The following is a 17,332-nucleotide window of genomic DNA, read 5'->3' as shown; positions in this document are numbered from 1 at the left end:
CATAAGAAAAAGGCTGTAATGGAGTACAAGTTGACAGTTTTATAGACAGTGAAAAATTAATTTATCTGAGAAATTGCAACTTATTTTGAGCTATACGATATCCTATCTAATTCAAGTGTTGGTAAGAAGAATTTGAACTTGTTGTTATTCCATAAGTCCTCACTATATGAATTCAAGTTATATAGAAATGCAGTGACTTCATGGTATTTCATAGGATAACCGCAATAAGTGGAGCTATTTTAAGTAGGATAATTCAAAATCTAAAGCATCTCTGTGTCCGCTCACTCTTCATTTTCTTCAATACCATAATAACCCATACATTTTGTTCTTTATTTTCATATGTGTACTTTGCTTTCCTACCACAATTATTTACTTCTTTATTCCTTTTCTTCTAGTAGTTTTTCTAGTATACATAGCATGTTTACTTTCACTTTTTCGCTTATTTTCCGTTATTTCTATATGTTTGTAATCATTCTGAAGAAAATGTCCCATGAAAATTTGTTGGAAAACTTCGTCATTTTACTTACTGTTGTAATAACTAAAATTATTCGTCATTCCCAGCAATTATTAAGGTACCGAATCTCCACACATTTTGGACTTTTATAAGATATGAAGGAGGGTTTTTATCGTGAACAAGATGACTTCGAGTGCTGTTAAAGGTATGAGGGCCGTTGTCACTTCCTGGCTCCTCACACTGTGGATGGATATTTATTTTTGAGAGGCCTAAAAATGAGGTTAGTGGTGGTCTTAGCGATCTGAGAGCGTGAATGTGGAGTCCAGGGGATAACTGTTTGAGACCGCTCACGCACAGCCATTTTATGGGAAGTTCTTGATATATTAACTTCTCACTTCAAAAGGCTTTACCGCCGAAGACGGGAACTCCTCAGGGTAAGGTGAAGTGTGATGTTTTTAGGGTCGACCCTTCCTTCTGTTGTGGGAGGGCAGTGTTGCTGCAGATGTCAGTTATCCGGGAGAAACACCTTAATGTCGTCATACCCCAGCACAGTCAAGAGCACTACGTTGCCCTCGGACCTTAAGTTTGTTGCCTTTAATCTTATCGTTTTCCAGCCAACTTGGTAGGGCCTAAAGGAACATTTGTTACATCCAATATAGCTCCGTTGAGTCATCATGATAGACAACACCGACCGTCACATCAAGATACCCGCTACGGTTGGGACTTTTGCAAACAGTTTGTATTCCCTTTATGAATTACTCAAATTCTGATGTACAACTACTTTTCAGTCACTAACTTGCGATGAATCAGTTCAAGGTTTTCTAGTTAATTCCTCCGAATCATATAACACTTGAATTTGTTTTGTATTATTTTTAGCCGTATCCAGGGAGGTTTTTGAAAGATCAGCTTGTAATAACATATCCACTCCAAACAATACAGTGAACTCAGGATCTAATGAGGTCACTTCTCGTCCAGATGATAATTTGCTCGTTGGAAATATCCCATCAAATGTTTCGTATATGCAGAATATCAGTTCCACACAGAGTGAGAGTTACATATCTGGAGATGGGACTATTTTATATACAGAGGCAAGCTCTACGGTAACACCTACTCTTCTAAGACGGGAAAATCGACTCTTTGAAATAGGTATGATGACTATCTTCCTCAAGTGTTGTGCAGACATGTGTTTTGATCACAAATCAAAGAAAATTCAAACAATAACATTTCTCCTTTATTGCACTACGTACCAAGTGGTATTTTTTTACTCATTCTCAATTTTTCATGATCAAAATTGTTTCCCTAAAATTGTTCGAATTCTCAAATAATTTATTCCATTCAAGACTTTGGGACATTTAATGGTGAATCATTTAATTATAAGCAACATAAAACCTGGGACTTATTTCCATCGGTTTTAAGTTGTCACTATATCAGTACCTAGATAAAATTACCGAAATAAATAGTAAGGAGCTAGAATTAGAAATAGTAGTAAGAAGATTAGACAGACAATATGGTTCTAAAGAAATAAATCCCCAGATTAAGAGGTTCGTAGTTATTCCGGAACTCGAAATATAAGCAAAGACAAAATGTACACGCATTTGCGTCATTGTGATTAATTTTGAGCCATGCCACTCAGCGTCTACAGTCGTCGGTCATGATAATTATGCTGATCCCAACCAGGTAGTCTACGCGTACCGAACTAGCTTTGTTCAGCAGCCAATAAGTCGACGGACTGATATCACATCTTGTTTTGGTCACTTCTGACTTTCGTCTAACCTACTCCTACGCCAACAAACAATCATCGAGGTACGCTATGCTTAGCCATATATAATACACGTCTCAACCAATTGAAATTCATTATCTTGTTGGTAGATTCGCCATCTCTATATTTTATTAGTGAAGCTGTTTAGGTTTTACTTAGCGGATGACTACATTTTTAACAACTGTCGACTTATACAGAACTTCTCTAGTTAGTGTGTTAATTTCTGTTGTCTACTGTGTATAGTTTCACATCTCTGCGATAAGTTTTGTTATCTGAGCAGTCTTTATCACTACAACACCGCTCTCATTGTCTTTTAACTTATATCACCACACTACTCTACTCTATACTGGTTGGTTTGCTTACCAGGACTGATTAACAAATGAAATTATTCTTGCATTTTTATAAAAAATGAAATTTTCAGCTATTTCGTTTAATTGCTATGTGAGCTTCCGACCTGTGATCATTAATGCCTCGAAAATACTAGATCACTGCTTCTCTTAAATTAGTTATCATTTTTTGCATCTAGAAATTTATATTACGCAGTGAAAACAATAGAACCGACTTTCGTAAATAAAGTGTAATCGATAATTGTTTAAACTACTTTTTTCCCTCACATACTATATGTCTGGGAATTCATGTATCACAGAATGTAAACAACAAAAAGTAGTATTTGTTTATTCAACTTGTTATTTTCCACATGATTAGGATACTGTTAAATTTAATAATTAAATATATCGAATTAGAATGTTAAGTGATTGGGTATTTAGTAGTCTACTAGGAACCCCTGGACATAGGTTCCGTGTTCGTTGGCTACTCATTAGCAAGTGGTATCTGGAAACTTGAGGGGACTAACTAATGTTTGGTGGACTCGAACTTAGCTCATTCGCGTTCGTAGTCTGAGATGTTATCATTCAGCTGTTTGGTTCGTAACTGTGAATACCTTCATTTCATCACAATTATGACTTACCTATATTACTCATTTAAAAAATTATTTTCATATAGATACTGGGGGATTTGATATACTAAATGCTCCTATTCAGCAAACATCGGAAAAACGTACATGTGTTACTACAACACCTATTGGAAAAACCTCTCATCATACCACTCCAGTAGTCAACTTAGATTCATTAAACGCACATGAGTTTTTAAATCCTATAACAACAGTTGTAAATCCGGATAATTCATCTAAGAACAAATTTCCCTCTGTTGTCCCATCCATTTCATCAGTTGAGAATAGAGAATATAATGCTAAATTAAAGGTAGGTCAGTTAGTATTTTTTAGACATTCTTACTAAGCATCTACCTATTGTTCCTTCCTACTAATTGAATTAGTTGTCCGGTTATTATTGGTCCTGTTGAAACGTGAAGTGTTTGCCAAGTTACTGCACTCTTCTGTAACCACCCATCTATTTTACCAGTAAATATTAGAGATATTGATATGGGATTCTTAGTACTGTCAAATAGTTATTAAAATTAATTTATTACTAATATTTTTTGATAACGTGAATATGTTTATCACCAATCTCAAACAAGGAACTGTTATCATTAATTGGAAGAATTCATTTTTTTCTGATTAAACCTCCTAGTTACCCCAATATAACCGGGGATGAATGAATTTCGCTTCTTGAAATACTCTCATACTGTCACGTGTACATAATGTCTTATGGAGCGCTACTTGATATCTTAACGTATTCCAGTAAAAGTAAGAGCTTGTAAGCAGATGTTTTAATCTTAGTGCTCATCGGAAAACATGTGAATCTTTACAACTGAACAAACTCAACCAAGCACGTGCGATAAATATTTTTTCATGTTATACTTCGAATCGGCGTTTCAAGCATATATTCAGGTCATATTATGGTCAGCCAATTTTGGCGTTAATGTCTACAAGTGTACCTCCCCTTTTGAATAAGCTGCTTGAATTTTAGTTATTTTGTAGTATATTTTCGGACTACTGCCAGCAACTTATTGACACTGTTACGTTTCTAGTAAAAAACATCTGTAATGATGAAGACCGAAGTATATTTCAAACGTGCTCGTTAGTCCCATGTGATAACTACCGAAAATGTTTCTAGTGAAAATACTAATTGCCAATAAGGGTATATGTTAAAAGTTAATCTTAATGAATTGTAATAACTCTGAATACATTTTGTTACTGTCCTTTATCAAGTCAAATTCTGTTAGTCAAAACTTGATTTTTCAACACTTGGTTTGTTGTTTGGTTTCTAATATTATGAGCATAGATTTACAGTCTTGTTATTAATATATAAAATGACTAAGTATAAATAATTTTAACTGTTTTACACAACAGAAAATTCTTTATGGGATTTTAAATGTTTCTTGGCATATAACATTTGTTCCTCTGTATTCTTCACTGCTAAATTTCTTGTTATCTGTTTGGTAAAATCATTAAACTGTACAGAATTTTTTGATTTGTTTCCAGTGTTTTAAACACACATTTCCCCTTTGTGTATCAGGTAATGGTTTTGTCTGAAATTTAAACATCGAGATATTATGTTGGATACCAACATATACGATTAATGTAAGACAAACTCCAAGTACATAGATCTGTATTTAATTAAAGTTATACTCATTCCTCATGCAAATTCCTTAAAGTACTTGATGCAGTGAAATTTTAAGTGTATTTTGAATTGTCCAGTGTGCATGTGGTACAATATTCATACCGAACACAATTTATTCAAACGAGATTGAATGGTATTTTACTAAGTTTAAACAAATCAAGAACGATAACATTATATTTTTAGAATACAACAAATTCATATTTATTCCGTTGATTTCTCTTCAGCTGCATGCCGAGCTATTATGTTTAATAGTTTCCAACTACTAACATAATATTGAAAAATTATTTGTCAATCGGTATGCAAATAAACTGTGTTTAGTGTTATGAAAGTTAAAGTTTTAAAAAGGAGACTTCTTTTCACAGTAATAGTTCTAGAATGCTAAATTGCGAGATATTAGCAAAATTCTGGAAATTTAGAATGAAAAAAAAGGAAATGCGAATTTAACTTACTGAATTATGATTACAGTTAAGTAAAACAGGAGGTCAAATAGTTATCAAGGGAGTCGAAGGCTAACTACTGATTCTTTCTAAATATTAAGATCATATGTAATCCTTCTTATTGCTTTGTCTCCTTCAAATTTTGATAACGTGGAATTGGACTGTTTATTAGTAACTTTGACCTAACTTTATTGCATCCCTATTGTGCCCTGTGTTTAGCAGGTGGCGTGCTATTCAACTACGTAGACAATTATGTCCTCGACATCGTATATATTTTGAAATGTATTCGGTAAAACGAGTAGAAGCTTACTCTTCAGTCCTTCAAATGTACAGTAAATTGATATATGCGGTTGGAGGTGACAGGTGATGGATATTTATCTAATTCTATTTTTGTTATCGGACATTGTGTTGTGTATAGCGTAATCAATTTCGTAGTGACAAACGTGTTGTCCACTCTAGGTGTCTTTTTGATGCATAAACATTTGACAGGTCCCATAATTTCTTCTGGAAATACCTAAATCGGTGAAGTGGGACGCGCTGTTGCTTTTATGTTTTGTTGAATTTGATAATGGATTGAAATTCACCAAAAGATTCAAGCATTTGATTTATATGGTTCATATCATTACACAAAAGAAAAGTGTCATCAATGTAGATTTCTTTAACTGTAGTCTTGTTAATAACAGGTCGTATGGTTTTGTTCTTTCCAACAAGTATGTCTTCAGTGAATGGTCCTAAATGACTGCTTATCGCCTCACTATCTGTTTGATTGTAAATTTTATTAAGTTAGAAATGTATGTTCCTGTTTCATAATCTTGGTAATCAGACATATTAACTTGTATGTAACAAAAGCAGCAAAATACAACGATTTCTTCGTATATTACACATATTATCGTTCCTGCTTTGTTTAAATTTATGAAGGAGAACCAATTGTATAAACTCATATCGAATATTTTCTTATTCAATTGTATGGCTAATTGTGGAATGTTTATTGTTTTAGGTGAATGCTAGTATACTGTGTAACATAACTCACCAACATCACTATTCCATCTGATTGCATATATGCATGTACTGTGTGTGTATATTCACAATTCTTTTTATATATTTATTTTTTTAATTATTAAACGTATTTCACACTTACTTATTTCTCATCGTAACCATGTGTTATCCAACTTTCATGATTACTACTTCTGTAACAAGAAATTGAAACCCAAATAAACAACTGTTTAGGACTATACATATCCCTAAATACAATATACAAATGTGATTTTTCATTCAGTCAACTGCGTCACAGAGTGAATTATATTCGTTAACTCTCAGTGTATTGTTAGTTGTAACTAGTTATTTGATTCTCAATGTACTTTTGTTGTATTAAACATATCTTTGATTTTGTATTCAGTGACAATTAGTCAGTAGATAAAACTCTGTATTTAGTAATCGCTAAATTTGATATATGACTGAATTAACTTACATGTAAATCTGAATCTTCTCTGGACATTTCCGACAAATTTTCTTAGCTACGTTCGCCTTTTGGAATAGCTAAGAGCTAGATGAAAGCAGGGTTGCTGTACATGGTATCGTAGTTGCAGCTGAAGTTACTGCCGTATACTTCTCTCCGTAACTGATATGGTTTTACTAACATCACAATTAAAATAAATTATATTTTATAATAAGTTCATTATGGTTATATTTGCTTTTATTTAAAACTTATAGTCTATCTTTATATATTTCTCTAGAATACAACCTATCGAACACCATCTTCTCAATCAGTTTGTTTTAATTCTGTTAAACGACGTCAGTTAGAACGCTTACAAAAACGTTCTGATTGGTTTCTTAGTCCCCCAGCCGGCTTACGCTCATCCACTGGTTTAATGCACTTAAATCCTAATACTCCTGGAGGTGAGTTTCAGTGCAATTAATACTTTCCTTCTCTTATTCCATAATCTCATACTATTGTATGCAATGAATATTTCGTATAGTTGTTTATTCGGTATGTACGATTTTTCTCTTTGAAGTTTGGTAGATTACCTAGAATTCTTAGAAAAATATATTGATAAGCGACCTTAAAATTACACTTCAAACAGTACTTCGTAGAAATTATTTACAAATGAGTCTTGATCAGTTGTCTAGTATTGTTCTTGTCTGTTTTTTACTACATTAAAACAATTGTATATTTCAATGGTTAAGATCATGAGTCAGTTTGTATATTTAACATTATTGACTATTTCATCTAAACGACCTGAAAATATTATTTTTACTGTAGTTATTTCTATGCAAGGCCAAAATAAATTCTGTATCCATCATAAATTAATCAAACCAGTTAATACAAACAACGGGTTCTACTTTTCGTGTTGTTAATCATGCTATCGTGGTGATAGTAAGAAATATATATCCAATGAGTGTAGTGAAACTTAGTAAGAATTATGCCACTCAACAACTAATTACGGGTTTCGTTTGTTGATTAAATATACAATGGCAAGTGCTGTATAAAAAGTTAGGTATAGTATTTCCCTTCTTAGACCTAAGTGAATTGATTACCTAAGAAGCGATTTACAAAATAATTTCTTCAATTTATCATTTTCATAATGTGATGTAATTTTGAAGGAACTGACGCTTTCTGTGGGATTCAAACTTCACAGTATATATCGTTACTACTGAACTGTCCGGGTCACTACTCAATGGTCAATCAATTGTACATATCTTAGTCGTATAGGAGGTCAATCACTTCCCAAACCTATAGAAACACTAGTGATTCATGCATGTCCAAGTGTTATCAAAGAAATAATCGTTTTAACTACTGCATTTATAAAGAGAATATTTGTTTCTGTTGTCGTAATCAGTTTTTTGTCATCATATAAGTTAATTTTGCATAAAAGTGAAATTTCACAAGCGCTAATAAATCTATTGCTATTCTGTGTGGTCAGAAAAGTCTTACAGGTCTGTATAGTTGTTTTGTTTGAAAGGGAACTAATCAAAATAGATGTTTTTTATCCCACTTTTCAATTTTCAAAAATATTGATCTGACTTATCTAAGGTGAAAAAACATTATTGTTAAAATATGACCAACCGGGGTATGAGATATGTCAGTAGAATTGCATATAATACTATGTAAAGCAGCTTCTCAGTGGTTAGTCTTTTCGACTTTCAGCCATTACGTCACATGTTCAAACTACACTGTCTGCTTCGGTTTGAACAGCTCTGACTCTCAAAGTGTGGTTTGAACCGAAACAAAATAGTGTATACTTAGCAAGTAGATTAATAACAAGTATTAACCTCGTTGCATCTTAAAATTAATTTCTTTAAATAATAAGACACTCAGTACAGTTGATTAATGATATTAATCATTGTCAAATTAAATACTTTACTCTTCATAGTATAGTTTATACATATATAATGTTTATATGCAAACTGTCATAATTGTTTTTTTCTTTCTTTGACTAGCTGTACACGGTTCCATACCCCAAATTCAGAATAAATTAAACACATCTCAAACTAATAATAATAAGACTAACTTTAGGAACTATCCTATTGTCTCTACTGAACCACATTCATCATCTGATCTTGATTCATCTTCATTAATGGACATTGATCTATCTGAGGATGCGACAACAACAAACGATTACATCCAAAATCTAAGTCAGTTCAACATTAATGGGAACGATGTTGATGTGAATGATATTAGACATTTAGTATTCACCGCTCCTGAACGTATATGGAATTGTAGTAGTAACAGTAGCAGTAGTGGTGACCCAAATAATTTATTATCAACTACGACAACTGGCCGTAAACGTCATTCGCATACACTTTCTACACCTGAACATACAATGCCACTAACTACTGGAAGTTCACCGAATTGTCCGTTGCCTCCACTGTCGACGTCAAGAACACCAACAAATTATTTTAAAGATTATCCAGTCAAACGTTCTTCTTTTCAACCAGCAGTAGTTGAAGAAAAAGAAAATTATCCAGAGGTATAATCTCGTTTTTTTTTGTCGTAATACTTGTTGTATTCAATATCATTTTTCTTCCCTGTTTAGCTATTTTTAGCTTGACCTACTTATTTCTCCCGTTTTTGTTGAACTCTTGAACAAGGTTGTGTACATGTGACCTGTATATATATATAGCAACTGTTTGTATTTAGTCATCTGTTCTATTTCGGTATTAAAATTAATACATATAAGTATTTTATGTTTGCTCTGTACCTTATATATTCAGTTGTGTAGGTAAAATCGTAAGGGGAGCATTGAATATACTTACGGATTCTGAATACTTTCGTTGTTAGTTAGTAGTGGCTTTCGTCGTTCACACTCTATCTCTTCTGCTTTTTAGTGCCTAGTGTCATTCATGTTAATGCATTCTTTGTTTAATATGGTATGTAATATATATGGTTTGGTTCTTACACAAAAAGTGTACAACTGTTATACTTTCTAATCGTAGTATATTAATGGTAGCAAGTATTGTATATTGTCCTTATTTTTAGGCCCTTTATTATGTTTAGTTAAATAATATATGCACTGTTTTTATTATTATCATTTCTAGTATCAAAACTACTTTTGTATTCAGTTTGAAAAGTTTGTAGCTTATGTTTATCGCAAATTAGTCTCGTTTTAGGCAACGTCGAAACCAGGAAATACTGGGCAACTGTTTTCTCTTGGTATGGGATTCCTCAGCAGTGCGCATCCACAACGATACTAAAAGTCGAACTTTGGTCTTTCAGGTTTTAATAGGAAGCACTTTTAACTATAATCGTCCCCTTATATCACGAATTGATTGGAGTTGGATAATGTGCTGTTGGAAGCTAACCCCAGTGGTTCTACTGTATAAGTGCTTACAATTAAGTTGTGATCAGTCTTAATTGTCACATATGCATCCTTATCAAATTGTCTTGATATAGCTATTTTTTACAAGTTTTTTTTAGAAGAGATTGCAGTTAACAGTAGAATCCAAAGTGTGATGGTACTTCAGTCTGGCAAGTCCCATATAGGACAAAACGAGCATCCTGTATTCTACTGCTAGCCAAAATCCATCCCTTCTGTTAAGAGTCGATGTTATTTTCTAACAACAGAAACACAACTATATATTTTTAAGTATAGTAAACAATAGTTAGGATTTTTGTTTTTTTTTAAAGAGCGACTGAGTTTCATGTCGGTACTCCTCTCCATATACTTCAGTTTGGACCACCGATTCGTATCATTAGTTCTTACAGTAAGTGTGACTTCAGTCAGTCAGCTACAACGTAGGACCACGCACATAAGTGCATCGGTCCAGGTTGCCATACCGCATCAGCACAGCAAGATGAACACCGGATTCACAGCAGTGGTTAGGTCAAATGTGGTAATATATAAAAGAAAGATTGCATATAGAGATATAGTACAAGAAGAAAGAATTGGTTCGTAGAAAGAAAGATATGAAGTGATTTTAATCTCTTAGTTTAAGGGAAGACAGGGAGTGTATACACCGACGCCATTGTGATCGATTCTGAGCCATGTCACTCAGTCTCTAACGACAGTCACGCGGACCTCAACCAAGTAGTCTGCATCTACCAACATGGCTCAGACTAGAAGTTAGTGTCTTCAAGCACTGATGCCACGTTTTGGTTTGGCCGCCCCTAACTTTCTTCCAACCATCTCCAATACCGGATAGCATTGCACGTCGTGGTAGTCGGTGTTCAGGCATACGTAACACGTGGCCTAACCATCTCAGTCGATGAAGATTCATAACCTCATCAACTGATTTACCATCATTCCCTAATACCCTGCGTTTAACCTCACTATTACTTACCCGGTGATCCCAGCAGATGCCAGCAATATTTCTAAGGCATCTGTGGTCAAATACTAGTAGATTACGAGTGTCTTTTACTCTTAATGGCCATGTTTCGCTACCGTAAAGTAAAACAGAACGGACTGCCGCGCAGTATACCCGTCCTTTTATTGATAGACGGATATCTCGCCTTCGCCAAAGGTGACACAAGTTGGCAAAAGCCAAACGAGCTTTTCGAATCCGTGCTGAGATTTCGTCAGACACCAACCCATTAGGGCTGATCAGACTTCCAAGATAAGTGAAGTTGTCGACGCGTTCGACTACTTCACTCCCTATCCTTAGTTCAGGTGTTGACGCAGACCAGTCCTGAAGCAACAACTTGCATTTAGAGGGAGAGAAGCGCATTCCAAATATTCTGGCATTGTTGCTCAGTGCTACCAGAAGACTCTGCATTTTATCAGCGTCTTCACTAAACAGGACTATGTGATCTGCGTATTGTAAGTCGATAAGTGGACCTCCTGGAAGAAGATCAATGCCCGAGAATTCAGTCGACGAGAATGTTATTTCCATCAATAGGTCTATGATGAAGTTAAACAAAAATGGGGAAAGTGGACAGCCTTGCCGGACACCACTTGAGGTTGCAAAAGTAGATGACAGTTCGCCATAAGCTCTGACTCGAATAAAGGGCCTTCACAAGGTTTATGTACTTCTGGGGTACGCCTTTCAATGACAGACACTGCCACAGAATCTCGCGGTCTACCGAGTCAAATGCTGCTTTTAAGTCGAGAAAGACCACCATTGTCGGACGCCGATAATTATGCCTGTGTTCTAGAATCTGACGAATGGTGAATATGTGGTCGATGCAGCCACGACCAGGTCTGAAGCCAGCTTGAGTCTCTCGTGTTTGCAGTTCACGAGTCTTAGTTAGGCGTCTGATAATTATCAAGGCTAGTATTTTAGATACTATATTTGTTAAACTAATCCCTCTATGGTTGTCACAGGATGATTTTGACCCTTTCTTATATATTGGGACGATAAGTGATTGTGACCAGTTAGATGGGATAACGTCTAACTCCCAGATCTTAGCTAAAATATTAGTCAACCTAATCGCTAAAATTGGACCACCATCCTTAAAGACCTCTGGGGTCAATCCATCTGGACCAGCTGCCCTTCCTCGTTTCAGATTAGCTATAGCCTTTTGAACTTCAGCAAGAGTTGGGGGACCTACTTCAATGTTCCATTCACATTGTCTGGGAATGGAGGGTAGTTGTTGAGTAGCTGAAGGCCAGTTGAACTGTTCTCTGAAATGTTCCGCCCATCGTTCTAAACGTCTGGACTGGGAGCAGATAAGAGTGTCGTCTTTTTCCGAAATAGTCTGACTTACACTTGGCTTATTAATTCCAGTTTCTTTTATTAGTCTGTAAAGCTGTCTTGTGTTCCCTATAGCTGCCGCCTTTTCCATCTCTTTTGCTTTCGTTGCCCACCACTGCTCACGGTCGTTTCTTAGACTTTTTCTTAACTTAGATCTGATTTGTTGTCGCTCTTCATCATGTTCGGAACCTGATGGGATGAGTTTGCGAGAATCCATCAGTGCAATAGACCTAGAGGAAATCCATTGGTTCTTTGTAACCCTGTGGTTTAAATCACTGATAGATGTCACTGCTGTTTCCACAGCTGTTTGTATGCCTTTCCAAGCAACAACTGGGTCAATCTCGTTTTCAGAACTACCTAAGTATGACCTCAGTTGTTCCTGGAACCTACTTTTGGTTTCCTCGCTACTCAGTTCGGTTCTAATGGGTCTTTTTACTGTGGCTTTTTTGCGTCCAATGAGGCGCAAGCAGATGCGTGCCCGTATTATGGCGTGGTCGGAGTCCAAGCAGGTACTCCAGAATGAGCGACAATCTTCTACCGACCCTCTCCCCCTGAATGCCCTGGTACGGCCGAGAGTGGGGAGAGTCCGCTCTCCCTCTCGAAATGCTCTCACATGGCCACGCGTATACAGCCTCTGCCAGGGAAGTCCTACGCATTGCTTTCTCGTGGCGGGGGTGTTGTTTACGAAAATGAGAGGACGAAAAGCGAATGTCCGGCGCTTTAACCGGATTCCAAATCAATGGTGCACATGGGCCCCAGTATCCTGCGTGAACAAATGGCGTATGAACCAATCGTTGGTCACCGGCTACCATGGGACTGCATCTCCTTACGATGCTCCACTGCCTTGTGGGTTAGACCTTTGGGTCAAAGGCTCGGGGAGTGGCCCCTAAGAAAACCACCTGCTTCGGTTTGGGTACCCGGGCAGTATCACAGCCCACACACAAATTGATGAACTCTTTATGCCTATGGAAATTACCTTTCTCGCTTTGAAAAACAAACAATTGATTCAGATTATTATCATTACAATTATTGTCATTATTAATACTATTATTATTATTACTACTATTATTGTCATTATTATTATTATTATTACTACTATTATTGTCATTATTATTATTATTATTATTATTATTATTATTATTATTATTATTATTATTTTCCACATTATTCACCCTCTTTTATACTTATACAGCGGCTCGTCTTTGGTGGAAATTCGACTGTATCTAAACGTTCTCGAGTCACTGTCCGGTTGAAAATTGTATGTTACCACCGAATACGAGGACTGAAGCAGTTTTTCTGAAACCACGTGCACCATTCAAACTGGCTGCCTTCAACGTTCGCACATTTATGTAGGTCGGACAACAGATAGGGCTGGCTATGTCTTTGGAAAGTCTTAATATTGATGTTTGTTGTCTATCCGAGACCCGTATTCAAGACTCTGGCGAAGTACTACAAATTCGATCTCCATCTGTCGCTTCGAAAAGCTTGTTTCACGTGCGCTTATCCGGGGACCCTGTGGCATCTTCGTCTGGTCTTGCTGGCGTTGGTGTCGCACTAAGCGCTAGAGCTGAGGCAGCACTAATCGATTGGATCCCCATTAACAGTCGGTTATGTGCTGTTAGATTAGAAAGTTCCATCAACGTGAGAAGAAATCGGCGTGAGAAACGATGTCTTTTCGTCATCTCCGCCTATGCCCCGACAGGTTGCAGCCCGGATGCAATCAAGGATGAGTTTTACCACCATTTATCAGTTCTTCTCCAGAAAGTGCGTTCGACAGATATTGTAGTACTAGCCGGAGACTTGAATGCTCAGGTCGGGCGTCTAGGCAGAGAAGAGAGTCGTTTAGGTGGCCGATGGGGACTGGTTGGTCGCGGGTCGAATAACGGAGACCGTCTACTACAACTGTGCACGGACCACAACCTGTTTCTGGCTAGCACTAACTTTCGGCACAGTCATCGCCGATGTGCCACCTGGCGTCCTCCCTCTGCATCTCAAGCCTGGACTCAGATTGATCACATCGCGATCAGCTACCACTGGCGTGGTTGCGTACAAGACTGCCACTGCTTTTGGTGTACCTATCTGGACTCTGACCATGCCTTGGTCTGCGCCAATCTTACCTTACTTTTCAGTGGCCAACGAAGTGACCACCACCAAAAGATTGATGTCAGCAAGCTGGTTGCAACTTCTGTTGCAAGTAAGTATCGAACCGAGCTAGCCTCTAGGCTAGCTACCATTCCACCGAAAAGTATAGACGAGTATTGGTTGCAATTGCATGACGCCATGAAAATGGCGGGATCAGTCAGTTGTAGGTTTGCGAAACGTCCCGCTTTTAAGCACTGGGTTTCTCCAGGTTCCTTACAACTCATTGAAGCCCGTCGGTCTACTCCGGGTGACCGTGAGTTTGACCATAAACGAAGGATGTTACGTAAGGAAATTGGGCAAAGCTTGTGTAAGGACCGAGAAGCCTGGTGGTCGATGCGTGCTAATGAGCTGGAAGCAGCAGCTGCATCTGGTGACTACCGGAAGCTCTTCCAACTCATCCGAGCCACTGGCAGCAAGAAGTCTGGTGTGAGTGAAACAATCTGCGAGGATGATGGGATGCCAATCACTAACATCCATCGACGTCTTGGACGATGGGCAGAATTTTTCGAAGGGCAGTTCAACTGGCCTGATGCTCCGGCAACATCGGTCAGACTGTCCTGCCCTCCATGGCCGGTGACGACTGATCCACCAAACGAGGAGGAAGTCCGCAAGGAACTCCAACTCTTGAAGCGTTACAAATCACCTGGCCCAGATGACTTACCTCCGGCTCTTTTTAAAGATGGTGGTGACTTTTTGACTAAGGAATTGACGACGTTGTTTACAAAGGTTCGGGAACTAGAGAGTGTACCAACGTCATGGAATGAGTCGATAGTTGTCCCTATCTTTAAAAACGGTTCACGTCGTTCCTGTAACAACTATCGGGGGATAAGTTTACTTCCGATTGTGTCCAAGCTATTGGCTTCCGTCATTCTTCGTAGGTTGTTCAAAACCCGAGAAAGATTGACTCGCGAGGAGCAGGCTGGGTTTCGTTCTGGTCGAGGATGTATTGATCATATATTCACCCCCGCCTAATGTTAGAACACCGCCATACTTTTCAAAGGCCAACAATCGTAGTGTTTCTTGACATCAGGGCTGCCTTCTATTCGTTGGATAGGACTGTTCTCTGGGATTGTCTATTGAAGAAGGGTGTGCCTGAGAAGTTTATTAACATCCTAAAGGCCCTATATACAAACACCTCAAGCAGAGTGAGGGCATACAACCACCTCTCTCCATTGTTCCATTCAAGCAGTGGGGTTAGGCAGGGTTGCCCAATCTCACCATTCCTCTTCAACTTTGCCGTCGATGACATTCTGGAAACAGCTCTGATGGATGTAAGTAATGGTGGTGTAAATCTGTTGCCTGGAGAAAGACTTCTCGACCTTGAGTATGCGGACGATATTGTCTTACTGTGCGATAATGTCCAAGGCATGCAATCCGCACTTAATCAGTTGGCAATCAGTGTCCGTAGGTATGGAATGTACTTTGCACCTTCGAAGTGCAAAGTACTTCTACAAGACTGGCAGGATTCTAATCCTGTACTCACCCTGGATGGTGAGCAGATAGACGTAGTTGAGAAGTTCGTGTATCTGGGTAGCTGCATAAGTGCTGGTGGGGGTGTGAGTGATGAGATCAATGCACGAATAGTGAAAGCCAGAGCGGCTTATGCCAATCTGGGCCACCTTTGGCGCCTTCGTGATGTTAGTCTGGCTGTAAAAGGTCGGATCTACAACGCGTCGGTGAGAGCAGGTTTGCTCTATGCTTGTGAAACCTGGTCTCTCCGAGTTGAGGACGTTAGACGACTCTCTGTGTTCGATCATCGCTGTCTCCGAAGGATTGCTGACATTCAGTGGCAACACCATGTCAGTAATGCAGAGGTTCGGCATCGTGTGTTCGGGCACAGAGATGATAATTCAATTGGTGTCACCATCTTGAAACACCGACTTCGGTGGCTTGGACATGTTCTCCGAATGTCGTCCCAGAGAATTCCACGTCGTGCATTATTTGCCGACTCTGGGACTGGTTGGAAAAAGCGGAGAGGTGGTCAGTGTATGACATGGTGTCGTGGTATGAAAGAAAGCTGCAAAGGACTGGCTTCTGTTGGTCCTTCACGACTCCCTGGTTGGGGTCTGAGAGATGGTGCAACACAGTGGCTAGAGACGTTATCAGATATGGCTCAGAATAGAAGCCAGTGGCGATCCTGCTGTAACCTTCTTTTACTTTCTTCATAAAAAAGTGGTTGTGTCTCCTTTACCTGAAAGATTTCTTCTGATTGTACCTTTTCGTTCCGTCGTTACTACCACACTACCTTACTCCAATCTCTTCGTCATTGTTCTCTTTTTCTTTTGCGCTCCTTAGATTTTTTTTTCTACTTCTCTTCGAATTCTCATTGTTTTGTGTGGCGCATATATATTCGCGCTCTCTTGTACCAATATTCATGTGTTCAAATAAATAAATAAATAACCCTCTCCAACGATGACTGATGGCAATATGGTTTATTTGAGTCCATCGTTGGTTTGGTGTAGGGGGTCGTCATGTTAGACGATGTCTCTCCTTATGCTTAAAATTTGTGTTTGCTAAAAATAAACGATTGTCTGAGCATAGTTGCAGCAGACGATCACCATTATCTGTTCGTTGTGCCGGTATACTAAAATACCCACCTAAATGCCTTTCTGTTTGGTTTAAACTACCTATCTGGGCATTAAAGTCACCTGCTACGAGTACTATGTCTGAACGTTTAGCTTTCTGAAGAAGTTCAAATAGCTTTCTGTAAAATTCATCTTTCACATCATCTGAGCTGCAGTCGATGGGAGCGTAGGCAGAAACGACAAAAAGGCAACGACGTGTGTCCCTATCCTTCCGAGTTCTTATGGAGCTGTTTAGCCGAACAGCACAT

General features: G+C 38.1%; 1 protein-coding gene across 2 annotated transcripts in view; it reads left to right on the top strand.

Moving 5' to 3' along the window:
• The window catches only part of MS3_00002822 (uncharacterized protein), a 28,120-nt gene that overhangs the window by 6,956 nt on the left and 3,832 nt on the right, over positions 1–17,332 (top strand). The window contains exons 7-10 of one of the 2 annotated variants that reach the window (XM_051210468.1): positions 1,331–1,600; positions 3,216–3,472; positions 6,963–7,125; positions 8,668–9,197. In XM_051210468.1, the coding sequence (XP_051070461.1) occupies positions 1,331–1,600; positions 3,216–3,472; positions 6,963–7,125; positions 8,668–9,197 (1,220 nt within the window). Of the gene's footprint in view, positions 1–1,330; positions 1,601–3,215; positions 3,473–5,448; positions 7,126–8,667; positions 9,198–17,332 lie in introns of both variants that reach the window. The other variant, XM_051210469.1, reaches the window with a different exon arrangement.

Source organism: Schistosoma haematobium, chromosome ZW (assembly GCF_000699445.3).
Source record: "Schistosoma haematobium chromosome ZW, whole genome shotgun sequence".
Lineage (NCBI taxonomy): Eukaryota > Metazoa > Platyhelminthes > Trematoda > Strigeidida > Schistosomatidae > Schistosoma > Schistosoma haematobium.
This window is presented reverse-complemented; position numbering and strand designations above follow the sequence as displayed.